Source organism: Thrips palmi, unplaced genomic scaffold (assembly GCF_012932325.1).
Source record: "Thrips palmi isolate BJ-2018 unplaced genomic scaffold, TpBJ-2018v1 HiC_scaffold_2, whole genome shotgun sequence".
Taxonomy (NCBI): Eukaryota; Metazoa; Arthropoda; class Insecta; order Thysanoptera; family Thripidae; genus Thrips; species Thrips palmi.
In genome coordinates, this window is record NW_023144629.1 from 11,323,585 (window position 1) to 11,341,716 (window position 18,132).

An 18,132-nucleotide genomic window follows, 5' to 3' on the forward strand; every position below is an offset into this window, starting at 1 on the left:
GACGGAGTGCTGCTGGCGCGTGTTAAGTTTGAGTTGCCTAGGCACAGTGAGGCAAGGCGTCAGAGTCGGCGGTGACCGCTGCAAGCGTCGTGCCAGCCTGGCATATGGTCGACATGAGCCCCGATGGCCTGAGCCCCGGCCGAGCCCGACTTGAGCGCCGACACGAGCACTGACTGAGCTACGATGGCCAGAGCCCCGAACCGAGCCTGGTTTGAGCTCCGACCTGAGTCCCATCTGAGCCCCACGCCGAAAAAACTTCCATTTTTGAATTGTTCTTCGAAGATTTTGGTTCAAATTGAAAATTTTAACTTTTTAGGCGCGGGGCTCAAATGAGGATCAAATGAGGCCCAGGTCGGGGCTCAAAACAGGCTCAGGTCGGGGTTTTGGACATCGCAGCTCGAGTCGGGCTCGGCCGGGGCTCAGTTCGGGGCTCTGGCCATCGTAGCTCAGTCAGTGCTCGTGTCGGCGCTCAAGTCGGGCTCGGCCGGGGCTCAGGCCATCGGGGCTCATGTCGACCATGCCAGGCTGGCACGACGCTTGCAGCGGTCACCGCCGACTCTGACGCCTTGCCTCACTGTGCCTAGGCAACTCAAACTTAACACGCGCCAGCAGCACTCCGTCGCTCTGCCTCCGGGGTGCGACAGAGGCAGCTAGCAGGCCGGCTGGGCGGGCAGCGGGCGAAGCGTCGTGACCGGCGCGGCGACACGCTCCCATCCCCTACACAGCATGTCCCAGGCGGCCGATCAGCTGATTTTGGTCATTTTGAACATATTCGACACCGCCTCTCTCGCTGCCCCAGCGCCTCCCCGGGCCCGGGCAGGGGCTGGGTGACCTCTCTTATACCCAGTGACACCTTTTGGTCTGCGTAAGTTATGACCTCGGGCCCGTGGGCTCTCGTAATAGTCGATAAACGGTGAAAAAATGGTAAAAATTGAGTGATTTTCGACCAAAAAAATTCAGTTTTTCAGGTCTTTGGCACATTAGAGGGGTGACCCTCGACCCCTCGTGGCTCAGAGTGTTGTCTTTTATGCTACTGAAGACAACTCAACGGTCACCTACCTTGGCCGACGACGTGGAGGCTGTCCGGGAGCCTTAACACAGTAGAAACATGAAAAACACCGCTTTTTTGCATAAAACGGCCGGTAGGGTCATCAAAGCTTTGTCTTATCGCAAAACCAAGGACAGATCTGAAATCAGCATTAAAAAACGCAACTTTTGAGTGCTATTCCGTTGTCAAAATCGAAAAGTCGCAAATGTCGACGGCCCCTAGTGTGTACCTAGTAGACAGTTAGGTTTGCAGTGCGTTAGCCGTAAACAGATGCTAAGACGTATCCTACTGCCAAGGCAGACACAAATACACTGTAAAAAATTTTTATAGTCGAATTCCTATACATGTATATGAAGCTATTTACATATACATGTATACAGCCCAAGTAGCGGGATTCAATCAAATTATTAATTAAAATGTTTTTAAAAGTCCATGGTAGCAATAACAATTTTTCCGATTAATTGCGAGTCCTTTATTCAGATCAAAAACATAGGCTTCGATCGCCGTAAAAAACAATGAGGCTCGTTCCCCTCCCATTTTGTTTTCAAACAAACCACCGAAAAAATACTTTTCACTTACGCTGAAGGGCACCTTTTCAATGCTCTAAAAGCACAAAAATATAATTTTGAAAACATGGGTAGTTGGATTTTTTTAAAAAGTAACTAGAGGAATTTCAACTCCAGGTTAGGACGCCATTTTTGAACAGCTTGCATGAAAGAGTTCCGGAACGCAGTTGGTTTCTTTCGGTATTTTGAACGGACAGAGAGGCATTGCAGTCGAGGAACAGTCGAGGCTGGCCAGCTAAGCAGCAAGCTCTCAAAGTCTGTCCTGAAATTCAGCACGAGCTGCTCCACTGCGGTCAGGGACTTCAAGAGCCTTGCTACGAGCGCTGGTGGGGTTACCTGCTCGAGGTCGCCTCTATTTAGTGTCACACGGTGGACGTTGCGGAGGTTGTCCGCCGATGAAATAAGAGATGAATGATCAGCACTGTAATGTTCCACAGCGAAATGGATCTTTCCGGCAAAGTTTCTGTGGGCCCACTGCAACCAGTTCGCCGTTGACTCAGAAAGACTACTAGAGACGTAAAATGTGATGAATTCAAGGAGAGGCAGTTGTGGGACTACTTCATCGAGCCCGTCAAACCATTCGTAGAGTGCGAGGTGAGTCAGATTCTTGCATACCACGAAATCCGTCTTCAGCTTGTCCATTCTTGAGAAACATTTGATCGTCTTCAGACTGTTTCTTCCGAGGTGGATGAGATCACGGGCCAAATCCTTGTCCAGAACGCATGAGATTTGCAGATTCGACAGGCGAAGATTCTTGAAGGAAAAACCGTGATACGCGCCGCATGAAACGTCGAGTCTTAACGTATTCAGCTCCGTCAAAGCGTCAATGGCTTTCAATGCTGGCACAAGGTTACTGTGAAGCACAAGGCCGTAAAGGACTATGTGGAGCTTTTGTAGTGTGTTGCGACGACTGGAGAACACAGTTGATATCAGCTTGTTCGAAACCGCGCTAGCTGCAAAGTGAAGATCCAGGAAGCGGATCTGTCGAAACAAACAAGCAAAAGGAGACCAAATTACACACCACTTCGTAAAAAATCTACAAACTCATGTGTTTACAATAGTATGCACTGAGCGAAAAAACTGCAGTTAATCCTGTAACGATTAGTACGGCTGTCACTGTAGTTCAGAGTACAGGATTAACTCTACTTATTTTACATTATCTAGTGTACTTTTACGAGATCTAGAGTTGGAGTGCGGAAAATCCTGTACAAGGTACAGTATATCCTGTAGCCAGGTACAGGAATTCCTCTAGCCAGGTACAGTTATTCCTGTGTTCTGAACTACAGTAGACCATGCCAAAAAATTAACCAAGATTCACTGTGATTTTTTGGCACAGTGTGCTTCAGGTTGAAGCATGCCTGCAAATACACTCCACCTGGTGCTAACCTGGCATATACACTGATAAAAATTATGTTGTAACTTAGTGACTTATCTATTGCTCATTTTTTAGCGACAATATTTGAACAGATAGCTTCCCCTTAAACAAAACTACTATCAAAAGTAGTACTGTCGTACTACCATTTCGGAGCTCTGTACATCCCAAAATGTAGTACGGAAGGAGTACCTTATGAAACAAAAAAGGCATCCGAAAGAAGTACTGCCGTGCTACATTTCAGGACGTCTCTTTCGGGAGCACTTCGGGACGTCGGAAACGGTAGGTCTGTGAGAGGTCTTTCGGAGGTCCCCCACCACCCGTCGCAGCGCCCTGCGGCCATGTAGTTCCGAAGGTGACCGCTAGAGCGCGCACCTGTTTCGTAGTTCGATGGCCTGCCGCTAGGGTGCGCCACTGTTCCGGATATGAATGTGAATGCGTATAGGAATGTGAATATGACACAGATAAACTGTTAGGAAAAATGTATTTATTCACTGACCTTTTTAAATTAAAAATCAAACGATAGGACTTGTCACGAACAACAGAAAATATGGAGACAAAAATGGTGGACAGGACTCAAAAACAAAATATTTAAAAGAGGAATCTCAGTTGGACTGAAAAGAAAATACAGCAACCATAACTGTAACACCCCTTGATTAAAAAATAAGCCAAAATGACTGAAAGAAATTCAATTAGCACTGATTCCAAGGTGTCATGCTTACTTTGCTCTGTCGCAGGAAATTCACTTAATTTGACACTGAAGCACAGGAGTCAGTTAGTTCTTGTTCCACATGTAATTGCATAGTGGTGCAGGTTATCGTTCCAGAATCTTGGGCAACTCCAGTGGGTCAAGGTTTCCGCAAAGAGCCTATTTCTCAAGCATAAAATCAGATGACGAACGAAATAAACACTTTGACAATAAGAGTATCAAAGTAACAGAATATTGTAGGTTAACTTACACCGGCACTTTCTGATTTGGATTGAAACACGAAATAAGCCTGCACCAGGCTTTGAAGTATTCTTCTTATTGGTGCACCTGAGAACTGAACATCTTCGTGCGTGGTTTCTTTTCTTTGGAGAAATGAATTTACTATAGTTAACAGAAAAATAAATAGAAGTAAGGATCCGACGCCACAAGCACAGTGCGCGCCAAAGTGCGCCGACTGTCATCTGCACAACAGGTGAGCATCGCGTGGGCCCGAGGCGCGCTCTAGCGGACACACTCGGAACTACATGGCCGCAGGACGCTGTGACGGGTGTGGTGGGGGACCTCCCAAAGACCTCACATAGACCTACCGTTTCGGACGTCCCGAAGTGCTCCAAGAACCGACTACTTTGGGACGAGCGACCAGGGCGCGCTCTGGCGGCGAACTCTGGCACCACACACTAGGTCCCCGCGCGACGTACGAGAGAGCTTCATTTGTAGTACGTTTAGGGAGGTCCCGAAGAGCTCCCAAAACCGACTTCTTCGGGACGTCCGAAAGACGTCGGATTCCAGACATGTACTAGTTTTGTTTACGGGGTTGTAAAACCAGAGTAAAATTGGAACTAAAGGATAATTTTCTAGCGACAAGCTTGTAATAACATATTAACAGTCCAAAACAAGTCGTTGACTAACAAAGTCAAAAATGATTTTGTTATGTCTGCGACAGATATTGATTGAGTACCTTTGTCACGGAATTTATTTTTCATTGTTCTTCTTTTAATAATAGTGATTTCCCTAAGACTTAAAAGAACAAAATAGATGATGATTCCAACATGGGCCGTACCCATATTACGTGACCGGTTTTAGGCCACTTTTGGACCCCCTCCTCCCCCATCGTGACACACCGTAGGATCTTCGCGAACCCCCCCCCCTCCCCCCACCGATGTCACGTAGGATTTTCTCAAAAGCTGTTTTTCGTCTAATTTGATGTTTCCTGATGTGAAGAAAGACAAAGATCATCGATGAAGCCATTCCAGTCGTTGGTGAGTGAAGAACAAGAAGCCGCACAAAACCGGAAATGGCGCCGTCCACCCGTTCGAGTGCAATAATTTTAGAGGTTCCCGAATCCTCTCGCGTTGATATGCTATTAGGCCTGTTTCTAATACTTATTGGTAAAGGAAAGAAACATATTTCTCAACATTTCTCCAACTGGGCTCGCTACCTGCTCGTAATCCACTTCATTTTCGGTTTTGTTCTTCTTGTTCTTCAGTCGACGACAAGAATAGTCTATTAGCTCACAGAAGGGGTCTTTTTTTGGAACCCTGAAGGTCAGAGGAAGTAAAATTTAAGCAATTTTACATCAAATGGCAAAACGACCGCTAAAACACTCTCATTCCAGGAACGTGACATCACGTTGAAACGAACGTGACAAAGTGTCACGTTCGTTTGAGCATTGTGTCACGTTCGTTTGAATGTGAACGAGCTGATTTATGGCCAATTCACACCCAAACGAATGTGACACAATGCTCAAACGAACGTGACAGTTTGTCACGTTCGTTTCAACGTGATGTCACGTTCCTAGAATGAGAGTGAACTTGTCATATTTCGGGAAACTTGGTTTCTGTCCGCTTGGATGCAGCAGGAACAGATATCTGTTGCCTGACCGCGCCGCTACCTCGTGTGTTTTGCTATCATAATTTCCAAATTCGTGACTACGTGACTTTTGAATTAACCCCCCCTCCCCCCTCGTGACCGTCCGTAGGATTTGGCCGAACCCCCTCCCCCCCCTAAATCGGTCACGTAATATGGGTACGGCCCCTTACTCATCATTTATTTTAATTGAGCTGATAATGGCAAAAGATGTTGTTTGCACACAAATTGTATTATTAATGGTTTACAAGAATTTTGTTCTTCTGCAACAAACTGTCGTTTTTTTTAAATTCAATGACATTTGTTTTGCTTTGGTTCATGATGAAATTCTATGTTTAGGAACAACTAAATTTTCACTCATCTGATTGTTTCTGTACAACGATTCTTAGTGGATGCCCTCGCAGCAGTTTCATCAAGAACCTATATAGCCCCAATCCGACTGACTGACTCACTCATAGAAATGTTTGGGGTCAAGGAGTGGTCGTAGAGACTTTTTTCCATTCGATTCCAAATTTTATGGGAAAATGGGGAAAAATCCCAAAAGTTGAAAATTCCTCACCGTTTCCGAGCAAACCTACTCAATCTTCAAAAAAGGGGACTAAATTCCTCACCGTTTCCGAGCAAACCTACACTGGTAAAACAAAGGCATGAAAATTACGCCCTTTAGGGCATAAATACTCTTTTACGCCTTTGCAAGGGCATAATCGTTTTATGCCCTTGGAAAGGGCGTAAATGGTATAGGAATTTCAAGCAAAATTTTAATGTCCTTCCCAAAGGCATTAACGATTTATGCCCTTTAAGGGCGTAAATCGTTTACGCCCTTTAGGGGCATAACTTTTATGCCTTTGTTTCACCAGTGTACTCAATCTTCAAATAACAGGAAAAGTAGCGATACACATCGGCAATGGGGTAAATCATCATCATCAATCATCATCAAGAACCTATATAGCCCCAATCCGACTGACTGACTCACTGACGCACTCACTCACTCATAGAAATGTTTGGGGTCAAGGAGAGGTCGTAGAGACTTGCGGTTTTTTCCATTCACCTCTATCCTTGTCAAAGCAGTCTTCAATATTTTCCGGACCTTGTATGCACCCTGCACCCATTGCCTGCCACAGTAGCCAATGCAATACAAGCTATCTATTTGGGCAGTAAAAGTAGCTTAATTATATGGTCAAAAGCTGTTAAATAGACCATTCAAAAAAGCAGTACATTTACTTCCTTAGAAAATTTGCCTTTGGTCACCACGGACTTACTAAAAATACTTCGGTACGCGCCCGACACATGCGGGGGTCTGGGGGCGGAGCCCCCAGCGAGCGTCGCGATTTCAACTCTAAGACTCCCTGAGCAAGCAAGAAGCTACTTAAAATAAAAAGTGTTGTTGGATATTTTGCCGGACAGCCGACATTTAGCGAAAAACCCAATACTTCGAACATATATTGTCAGATGTGGTAGTGAGAAAAAATTCCAATGCTATCGCATTGCACGGTGTTCCGGTTGTGGAAATCAATTTGAAGTCTGTCGTCTAAACGTTAATTACGTTACTTTTACCGTTATTTACGTAACTTTGAATCCTACCGGTATTTTTACGTCCCCAAAACTTATTCAGTTAACACAATGACCATCTCAGTCCATTGCGATCTCGCGATTTACAGTGCTCATGTTCGTCAAACGAAAGTCATCCGCGTTCCGAAACCACTCCTCCCGATTTTATAAAGTCTGTCAAACCAACCGTCGTGCTGGTTACAAAATTGAGGAAAACATCACAAGAGAACCGCAGCCTTTAAAAGCAAGCCAAACAATCCAACCTCAGCAACAATGGAGGGGCAGTTTCAATGCGTCTTTTCAGCCTCGCGATTTTCGAAAGGGCGCAGACGCTGAGAAAATTGTTGCCAACCCCGAAAATTAATTTATTGCGTTTTTTCTGCTTCAGACTCTTTACTGACAGACTTCAAAGATGTTCCAACGTCGGGACACCGCGCAATGCGTTAGCATTGGCATTTTCGAATTTCACGGCGTTTTGAATTCTTTTTATCGGCGACTTTTTATTTTGACAGTTGGTACGATGGCACCGTGTCGTGCGTGTCGTTGCCATGGAGACTTTTTTTTCATGTTTTAACCATTTTCTCAGAAGACAGACGATTTCTTGTCACTTTGATGAGGCAGGAGGTTTAGTTTTGAGGAGTGGCACATTTTTTCTTCGAAACGTTTCTGGAAAATGTGAACGGATAAGGGTGCTTGATTGTTGCAAATTTAAGTTTTAGTCGTTTACGGAAAATTTCCACGATAAATTTTTTAGATTTTCTGGACTTTTTATTGTATTATGAAAAGGATTAATATGGCGGGAGCGAAATGTCTATTCTGGGGGGTCCGTAGAAGAAGAATTCTGAGCCGTCCCGGGCAATAGGGGTCCTCCTTCGTCGGAACCCCTAAAAATATGCCCGATTTTAAATATGCCCAATTCGGCAGAAATGCTAAAGCAACAAGCTAGGGCCCGCCCTTCCGTCGAACCGAGTTGCCAGCTCCGCTTCGCTGCGCCGGCAACTTGGTTCGACAGGGGGCCGGCCCAGCTTGGCCTGCCGGCGGCCTTTTCTCGGGCCTTCGGCCCTCGCATCAGACCCAAATTTGCCAGTCGAAGGCCCGGGCCTTGGGCCCGCTCGCATCACACACACCGTGAGCGGGTAAAGCAAAGTTATCGATGTACCATCGTGACTTAGGCCCGCCCTTCTATTCACAATATGCAATAGTCCTAACACTTTTTACTCCAACTGTCCTTAGAATATGCCCGTTTCATTTGTCTCTTCGCCCTCATTCCGAAAATACCCATATTTGCCATGCTCCTGCAACTCCTTGCAATAGAGGCACAGCAGGAGCGCAAAACGAGTCCGTCGCACTTTTTCCCACAACTCATGAAGGCGGGCTCCTGGACCCCCCCTTCCGACCCCTCGTTGAAGAGGTCTTGCTGAGACCAATCGATATCTGCAATAATTTTTTTTAGTCGGTCGACCCCCTTTTTTGAAGATCCTGATCTGGCCAACTTGTAAAAGCGACCAATGGGGTCGGGACCAGGTCCATTCATCTTGTCTCGTCGCCCCGATTCCAAAAATACCCCTATGTGCCCTGCTAGCACCAATAATGGCGGAAACCCCCCTCCCGCTCATGTAAACCATGATGCACCTGCAGCAGCCCTTGTGCGACCCGGACGGGATTTGCACCACCGGATTATTTGTTTGGACGGTACTCCTGAAGTACCCTCCAAATCTGGTTACTCTAGCTCAACTCCTTCCTTGTACACAGACGCCAACAACAACAACAACAACAACACACAGACACAAAGGCAAATGCATAGGCCCTCCCCCTATTTTTTGAATAGAAGGGCGGGCCAAAAATTTTGACGGGCTGCTACGGTTTCACCCTTGAAGCAGGAAGGTCAAGCTCTGGTTGAAATTAAAAAGGAACTGGGTCTCTCGGAAGTCCTGCGGACCGGTTGCCGACGTCGGCTAAACAGTTCCCGAGAACGAAAGGGGTGGTCATGGTACCCCACAAGGGAACATATTCAGATGGTATACTCAGATTCGAGCCAATCTTTTTTTTCGTAAGAATGACATATAAGATTAAGAATGCACCCCAAAGTTGGTGCCAAGATACATATCCAGACCCCTCCTGATTTTTTTAAACTGAAAAAAACGGGTAAAATGGCCCATGTTTTTACATGCAACGAGCAGATTTTCGGTCGTAATTGGGCAGTCGATCCAAATATGAGCAAAATATGATAATATATGAAACAGACCAAAATTTTCTATCATTTTCGTCAGAAGACCAAACATTGAAGGAAATGATAAAAAACTCTACTTCAAATTTTCCGATTCGATGTCCGAAAATGACCCATACACAGCAAAAAGGCTTATTTTACCCCTTTTTTAGGTATAAAAAAATTGGGAAACGGTGTAGATATATATCTTGGCACCAACTTTGAGGTGCTTTCTTAATATTATATGTTACTCTTCCGAAAAAAAAAAGTTTGGCTGGAATCTAAGTGTACCCCCTGAATATGTTCCCTTGTTAGGTTTTGCACCACCTTGAGTCGCCTCACCACGTAACGCCAAAAGGCGCCTCAAAACAAAGCGCCTTAGGCGCTCTCTTTTGAAACACCTTGGGCCCAAACCACAGCATGTGATAGCAATGCATGGCTGCTAGGACTCATTCGCAAAGGTGCGTCCCATGTGAACACCTTTCACTTTGATTGGCTGAGCGATGGCGAAGCCCGTTACTCAGGTGGGGTTGAAAAGTTTTGTCTGTCTGTCAGCACTACTCCTCCTGAACGGCTCGGCCGATCTGCACTCTGAGAAAAAATGACGGTAAATCCTGGATAATTTTTTTTGCCAAACTTTACCGTACTTCAAAAACCAGTATCCACCGTACAGTCTACAGTATTTTCCGTACTTGTTTTACAAAATATTCCGTAGTTTTTTTTATCAGTAGTTACCGTTCTTTCGTACAGTGCATGCCGAAGAAGGACCAGATCTGGTCCCAACAAAGGCCGCTCCCAAGAATTGCCCACATCAGGATCTTGAAAAAAGGGGGTCGACCGACTGAAAAATTTTATTGCACCTTTCGATAGGTCTCGTCAAGACCTTTTCAACGAGTGGTCGAAAGGGGGGTCCAGGAGTCCGACTTCAGTTATATACATCAGAATCTTGAAAAACGAGGGTCGACCGACTGAAATAAATTATAGCAGTTTTTGATAGGTATTAAAAGTACGGGATTGCCGGGTAAAAAAGTACGGGATTCCTTGTAAAAAAAGGACGGTGTTGCCTGTAAAAAAAGTACAGTATTGCCTGTAAAAAAACCACGGTTTTGCCTGTTAAAAAAACTACGGTGAAGTCTGGAGTAATCAGTACAGGATTTACCGTGATCTTTTCTCGCAGTGCAGCGGAAGTTCCGTCCACCCGCAGGCGAGGGGACGGAAGTACGGACTTCTTTACTTCCTCTTTTCCAACCAGCGGAATGGCCTATTCATGTAAAACCATAATTTTGATAAAATAAATACTACAACATCACGTTACGACGGCCATTTCAAAAACTCTCGTCTCCAAGACGCTCTGAGTGCAGATTCAGATTCGAGTCAGGTATGAAAAATTTGAGACTAGCTTCGATGAAAATGTGCGCACTGCACAAACGGCCAACAAACAAAACCCCAAAATGGCCGCCGGGTCATCACGCGTACTTGGATAACTTAAAGCAAATTTCTTCTTGCATTGTGTGCTGACAACTGTTCCTGACTTAGTCGCGCGTCGGCGAATATTGTTTTTCATTTTTCGAAGTAGTGTTAAACTTCGTGTGACGTGGACAAGTGTCAAAATCATGCAAGTTCAATCAGCACTTGTCTCCACTAGCCCCTTGGTCCTTGGTGCTGCTGTCAAGTTCTCCTCAAGCCAACATGTATGATTACTTAATTAACAAGGTAGGTTTACGCCAGACCGCGTCTTGTCGTAACAGGCTTCGCGATGTCTCGCTGCCTGTTCCTCCAATCCGCGCCTGGCGTACCTTACCTTGGCCTGCGGCGCTAGCCTGCCTTCGGCAGGCAATGGCTTGTCCATCTTCGGTTACTTTCAACTTGATGCATGCTGGGGGGCTCCGCCCCTCAGACCCCCCTTCATTCTAGATCCCTTGTAACTTTTTAACTTGTCGGGGCTGGCGGCTGGCCCCCCCCTTCTTCAAGAGAGAAGTGATCCGCCTGCAGAAAACTCGATTTTTCGCCGTTTTTTAGGTGTTTTTCAGCTATAAAAACTGAACCAGTTGAGCTAGGATAGTGAAATTTCGCGTGTGCCGAGCCAAGGACATGCCCAAAAAGTGTGCAAAATCTCACCGAGATCGGCCGAGCCGTTCAGGAGGAGAAGTGCGGACACGGACACACACACACACACACACAGACGGACAGGAAAAACTTTTCAACCCCAATGGAGCGCAATGGAGGAGTAACAGGCTTCGCTATCGCTCAGCCAATGATTTGAATTCAAAACTGCGGAGAAGCAAACAAGCCCTTGGTATTTAAGCTGTGTACATTTTGCGCCTACTTTAGCCTAGGCCGAAGGTGTTTGGACTCCACGCACCTTGTCAACTCGAGGGGTCCTATTCAAATGATCTTATCTGCGCGTTCCCCCCAAGACAATCTTATCTTAAACGCAGGCAAATTCCACTCAGTTTGATCATATGATACAGCTACAAATCAATATAATTTGTGATTAAATTCACTGAAATGTGAAGATGAAAGATCAAAGAAACCAACAGTGCATGCAGAAATGTATTCCGCTTACTCTTGTACCCATTACAAGTGGTCAAACTGAGTGAAATTCGCATGCGTTTAAGATAAGATTGTCTTAGGGGGAACGCGCAGATAAGATCTTTTGAATAGGACCCCTCGAACTGCCATGCAAAGAAAGCGCAAGGTGTATGGACAGCATAGGGGTAGGTTGGGTAAGAAAAGTACACTTGAAGCTCGGGTAAGAAAAGTACACCCGTTATATATAACTGAAACTACACTGAACCATCACGTTAGTGGTTTTAGAAAGATCGGTCATCCCGCTGACAAAAAATTAATTTAGCCCAGTTCGACATATAATATTTTGAAACAAACTGCACGTTTGAAAAACACATTAAAAATAACTATGAAAATCTTTTTTTTAAATGTTTGCACTTTGAAGTACAGCTTCGTGCAGAATCAGCCGACAGTCCAATGTAAGGTACCACCTTATAGCTTAGACCATTATCTTTGAAAAACAGTGCCGTTCGATGCTCTCAGGCTTCAACACAATGTTTTATAAGTGTAAAAATGAAATGGGGAAGAAAAGTACAGTCGGCTGGGGAAGAAAAGTACAGGAATTGGGGAAGAAAAAAACACCCTCTATGAAACTAAAAGCGGGATGAAAATTGAATTGATCACGGAAATAGATTTGATTAGGCGAGACAACCAAAAAATGTCAACACAAGTTATAGAATTAGACTAGAATTTAACAAGTTATTGGGCATTTACGTGAAAAGAGGAAGAAAAGAACAAAAATGCTGTACCCACTTATCTCTGAGAAAAGGCTTCTTGGACCTTCTGTGATGAGTCCATGTAGAATCAGAACCAATTGACCAATTTTGACGAAACTTGAACTAATGGCAAGTGAAAGCTCTCCACTTTAGGGGTAAACCTGTATTGAGCCAAGATTGGTGGTCTCCTGGTTCGAACTCGCAATTCTTTTCGTTGTACTTTTCTTTCCCGGTGGTGTACTTTTCTTACCCTTTTCGAGGAGTTCCGAAATCACATACATTTTGGCATGTTGTACGTAATGTGGGGAACTATAATCAACGAACAGCGATCCATTTCATTAGGAAGGCATTGGATTACCAGTTCACGAGAGCAGAATAGTTGAATCCTCATTTGGAACTTCTGTACAGTGCAAAGTACGCGTTTTGTACTTTTCTTCCCCAACCTACCCCTACACCTTGCGCTGCATTCATAGTGCAGCAGGGGTCTTTGGCCTGGGCGCACCCCCACCAATAAAATCAAAGTGAGAGGTGTTTACATGGGACGCACCTTTTCGAATGAGTCCTAGCAGCCGTGCATTGCTATCACATGCAGTGGTTTGGGCCCAAGGTGTTTCAAAAGAGAGCGCCTAAGGCGCTTTGTTTTGAGGCGCCTTTTGGCGTTACGTGGTGAGGCGACTCAAGGCGGTACAAAACCTAAGGCAAGCGACTAAAGGCGTTAGGTTTCAGAACACCCCTGAATAAGAGTGTAGGTGACATACCTTGCACTTGCCTTGAGCAAGAGCCCTGAGATAAGCGAGTCCTTGAGAACTCCTCATGTAGCCCGTCCTCAGCTTCAGCGTGTCCAGGGCGGGGGCCATGCGCAGGATGGCCGCGAACAGCGCGTTGTCGTCAACTGCTACAGGGATGTCCAGGCGGCGGTGGCGCCACAGCGGCTCCTCCAGGATGAGTTTCTTCCAGCGACGGCCCAGCAGCCGCAAGGGCAGCAACTGCTCGGTGGGCACGTAGGCCAGCACCGCCAGCAGCAGTTCGCGGGGCAGCGACTCCAGTGAAGCGCCCGACTCCGGCGGAGGGCCACACTCCAGCGGGGAGCCAGGCTGCAGTGGAGTGCCAGACGCTAGTGACTTCCGTGGAATATCAGAGTCCAGGGGAGTGCCAGACTCCAAGGCAGTGCTAGACTCCATGGCAGTGCCTAGACTCCATGGCAGTGCCAGACTCCATGGCAGTGCCAGACTGCAAGGCAGTGCCAGACTCCATGGCAGTGCCAGACTCCATGGCAGTGCCAGACTCCATGGCAGTGCCAGACTCCAGGGGAGTTGGTGACTTCAGTGGAGCGCAAGACCAAAGGGGACTGCCTGCCTCAAAAACAACAGAGGACTCCAGCGGGGTGCTCGACTCCAGATGCAGACTCGAATCCGTGGGTGTCTCTGACTTTATCATGACGCCGATCGGGCACTTCTGGAACGTTAAAAGGGCCATGTGCTAAACGGGAAACAGTGCAGACTGTCTGTCATACCTCTTCGAAACACAGTAAATTTTTACGGACTTCTTTATACATAGTTATGCATGCGCAGATACGTCCTTAGGTATGTATAATACAAGGTAGGTGTACGCCAGACAGTGTCTTGTCGTAACAGGCTTCGCGATGCTGCGCCAGTTACGACAATCCGCGCCTGGCGTTACACCTACCTTGGCCTGCGGCGCTTGCCTGCCTTCGGCAGGCTAGGTTTCTTTTCCAGGCATCTGCACACCAATTTGCGTGATTGAAGGTCAAAACAGCGTTTGATTTCGTGCCTAACAAGGGAACGTATTCAGGTGATACACTCAGATTCCAGCCAAACTTTTTTTTTCGGAAGAGTAACATATGAGATTAAGAATGCACCTCAAAGTTGGTGCCAAGATATATATCTACACCCTTTACCAATTTTTTAAAACCTAAAAAAGGGGTAAAATAAGCTTTTTTGCAGTGTATGGGTCATTTTCGGACATCGAATCGGAAAATTTGAAGTCGAGTTTTTTGTCATTTCCTTCAATGTTTGGTCCCCTTGTGACGAAAATGCAAGGGGAAATAACTTTGAATTTCGGTGTACAAAATTTTGAATTTCGGTGAATTTCAGCGAATTTCAGCGAATTTCAGCGAATTTCGATGAATTTCAATGAATTTCGATGAATTTCGATGAATTTCGATGAAATTCAATGAATTTCATTTCATTGAATTTCACAGCAAAATTCGTGAATTTCACAACAAAATTCAAGAATTTAATCACAAAATTGAGGAATTTCGGTGTGAGATTTCGTTGCCGCAGGCCTGCAGAGCGACTCCGCATATCACCTTCGTCGCTCCGTCTCTGTCGCACTCATGGGGCGGCCCGCATAAGTGCGAGAGAGACAGAGCGACGAGGCTCTGTGCGGAGTCGGTCAGCAGTCGGCTTGGGAGCTGTGCTGGGAGCTGCGAACGTGTCTGTCTGTCTCCCCCAGCGCCCGCAAGGCCGCCAAGCTAGGCGACGAGGCGCGGGCGGCCACGGCTCAGACGAGCCCCGTTTGCACCGGCGGGCAGTGCGGGCTGCGGGCGAGACCCAAGCAGGTAGTCCGGGTCGGCCAAGAGAGGAGCGGTCTTGGCCCCCCAAGGACAATTGCCTCTGGCTGCAAAATGTAAATTCGCTTCTAGAAGTCTAAGAGTAAAATAAAGGGGCTCGTTCAATGCGCCATGAAAAGATGTACAAGAGTAGTTTTGAAATTCAGTTCTAGGTCTAGGCCTTCGGGAGATACACAAGAAAATGTGTTTCTATAATTCCGTAATCAAATTGGGTTAAAACTAAAAAATGTCAGAAAATCCAAAAATAAAATATGGCGTTAACCGCGTGGACATGAGGAAGCAGAAAATGGCGCTTAAAGTGTTGAAAAATTGAAAGCGACAGAAGTTAAAATTGGAGACAATAGGAGGAGTGCACCGGGGCAGGCATGCCGACCCTCGCACAAACACACATTCACACACACACGCACACTGGCTCACTCTCGGGGGGGGGGGTCTCGGGGAAGAGAGAAAACAGACGACAATGGCGTTTTACAATGAGGGGTCTCTGGGATGAATAGTCTTTGTTCACAAGTGGCTCACCCAAGTGATCTAATATTTTGCTTTACATTACAAATCTGAAAATTTCAAATTCGTCTTCCATTCCTTTCACTGCTTCAGAAACATGTTCGAATGAATTTCTAGGCCAATTTTGAGGGCAGCTGAGGTCCCAATATCCTGACGGCGTGGCGGCTGGCGGCCGAGGGAGGCTTCTCGGCCCAAGGATGCAGGTCGCCGCCCCGGCTGCCCCCTCCCCCCTCCCATTCCTTCCCTCGGCAGGGCTCCTTGACCTTGCCTAATTGCCGGAACGTCTGCAAACAGTGTGTCACTTCTCAGGGGACTGGGCCTTTTTCCTGGCCGTTCTTTCCGAAAACCTTCTCGAACCTTCTGGAACGGCTTTCGGACGGCCCCCTGGCCGCCCGGGCATGACGTAGGTGAGTGCTCACAGCACGCCTAGCAACGCGACGGAAACGCGGGGATACATTCGCGCCAAGCCAAGGGATGAACATGGCTACTTTTTAGTCCCGACGCCGCAGTAATTTTTTCAGGGCCTTCCAGCCGCAACGGCCACTCAATGCTAGACCGGTTGCTTAGGTCTGTAGACGGTCATTTAGACCAAATCTAGACCGAGAAAAATCGAATGCTTCCGACGGTATAAGAAGCCAGGCTGCTTCAGCCTAAGCGCGCATACCGGAGAACTCTTACCGCATTAAATTACAAATAAATTGCATGAAAATGATTGTTTTTCTATGCACTTCCACGTTTTGTACAAGTATTATTTAGTTTTTGTATCAATTGATATATTTTTATCCATTTAAATGAATCTTAATTACTTTTGGACCATAATTCACGTGGTTTCTTGAATTCCGGATCAAAAATCATGAATTTCGATGAATTTCAATGAATTTCAGACCGCAATCCATGAATTTCGATGAATTTCAATGAATTTCGATGAATTTCGGACCGAAATTCGTGAATTTCAATGAATTTCGTGAATTTCAATGAATTTCAATGAATTTCGGCTTAAAATTCATGAATTTTGAATTTCGGTGTACAAATTTTCAGGAGTTATTTCCCCTTGCGAAAATGAGAGAAAATTTTGGTCTGTTTCATATATTATCATATTTTGCACAAATTTGGTGCGACTGCCCAATTTACGACCGAAAATCTGCTCGTTGCATGTAAAAACATGGGCCATTTTAGCCCTTTTTTCGGTTTAAAAAAGTCAGGAGGGGTGTGGATATGTATCTTGGCACCAACTTTGGGGTGCATTCTTAATCTTATATGTTATTCTTACGACAATAAAAGTTTGGTCGAAATCTGAGTGTACCTCCTGAATAGGTTCCCTTGTAAGGCTGCATTGGCCTGACTTTTTAACTTGTCGAGGCTGGGGGGCTAGACCCCCCATTGGCCTGACTTTTTAACTTGTCGAGGCTGGGAGGGCCCGCCCCCCAGACCCCCCTTTCTTCAAGACAGAAGTGATCTGCCTGCAGAAAACTCGATTTTTCGCCGTTTTTTAGGTGTTTTTCGGCTATAAAAACCGAACCAGTTGAGCTAGGATAGTGAAATTTCGCGTGTGCTGAGCCAAGGACATACCCAAAAAGAGTGCAAAATCTCACCGAGATCGGCCGAGCCGTTCAGGAGGAGTAGCGCGGACACACACACACACACACACGCACGCAGACAGGAAAAATTTTTCAACCCTACCTGAGTAACAGGCTTCGCTATCGCTCAGCCAATTATGCATCACTGTGTACATTTTGAGACAAAATGTACACAGTGATGCATAATATTATACATAATGTAGACGTATCTGCGCATGCATAACTACGCATAAAAAACGCTTAATTATGCATTTAAAAAGTCCATAAGAATTAAGTGTGTATGCCATAGGTAGTACAACCCTATACAATTTTTTTCAAAAAGCCGTTCACGTCAAATTCTGAGCTGTGAAGCAGTTAAGTGAAAAAAGGCAAATCGATCACTTTTCAGGAAATGCCAAAAAAAAAGGTTCCAGGCTTTTGTTTTAAAATATTGTGACTACAAATACTCATTCATACCACTAACAGATCACTATGAAAAAATTGATCCAGGAAGCGGAGGAAGGGGATAATTCCATTTTGACCATATTTCAGGGGAAACAAGAAACTGTTATCGGGGAAAACTAAAACTAAACAAAGGACTGCTATGGATGATAACAAGTTCAAGAAGCGTAAGTTAAATTTTGAGATAACCATCAGGAGAGGCAGGTCACTGCCTAGAGGATATCTGTAAGTTATCAATTTCCGCTTCAATGGAAAACAGAGTCGTCTCAACTTATACTTGGAATTGAAGTGGAATGTAGAGACAAGCCAAGTGGAACTACAGTCAGCAGAGAGTGTTCCCCTGATGTTTTTTTGGGACTTGGCCCGTTTTTCTGTTCAGTCCTTCAAATGAGAGGGGGTAAAGTTGACTTGATTCTTT

The 18,132-nt window shown here is 45.7% G+C and overlaps 1 protein-coding gene and 1 long non-coding RNA gene across 2 annotated transcripts; both read right to left on the bottom strand.

Annotated features, from left to right (window-relative positions):
* Nucleotides 1-1,694: 1,694 nt before the first annotated feature.
* Nucleotides 1,695-13,780, bottom strand: LOC117647727. Its single transcript, XM_034389624.1, has 2 exons — nucleotides 13,358-13,780; nucleotides 1,695-2,595 (listed from the first exon to the last, which is right to left on the bottom strand). Exons 1-2 carry the CDS (start codon nucleotides 13,778-13,780, stop codon nucleotides 1,711-1,713), a joined length of 1,308 nt encoding a protein of 435 aa, XP_034245515.1. The 3' UTR covers nucleotides 1,695-1,710.
* On the bottom strand, nucleotides 3,454-4,230 carry LOC117646799. The gene is made up of 2 exons (XR_004587807.1): nucleotides 3,946-4,230; nucleotides 3,454-3,854 (listed from the first exon to the last, which is right to left on the bottom strand). It is a non-coding gene; the product is annotated as an uncharacterized LOC117646799 (long non-coding RNA).
* Nucleotides 13,781-18,132: the final 4,352 nt, after the last annotated feature.

Excerpts from the sequence above, each read along its gene's own strand:
- LOC117647727 (XM_034389624.1), bottom strand. The coding sequence starts at position 13,780 with ATGGAGTCTAGCACTGCCTTGGAGTCTGGCACTCCCCTGGACTCTGAT. Across the intron at positions 2,596-13,357 it reads TTGCTCAAGGCAAGTGCAAG|ATCCGCTTCCTGGATCTTCA; the intron begins GTATGTCACCTA and ends TTGTTTCGACAG.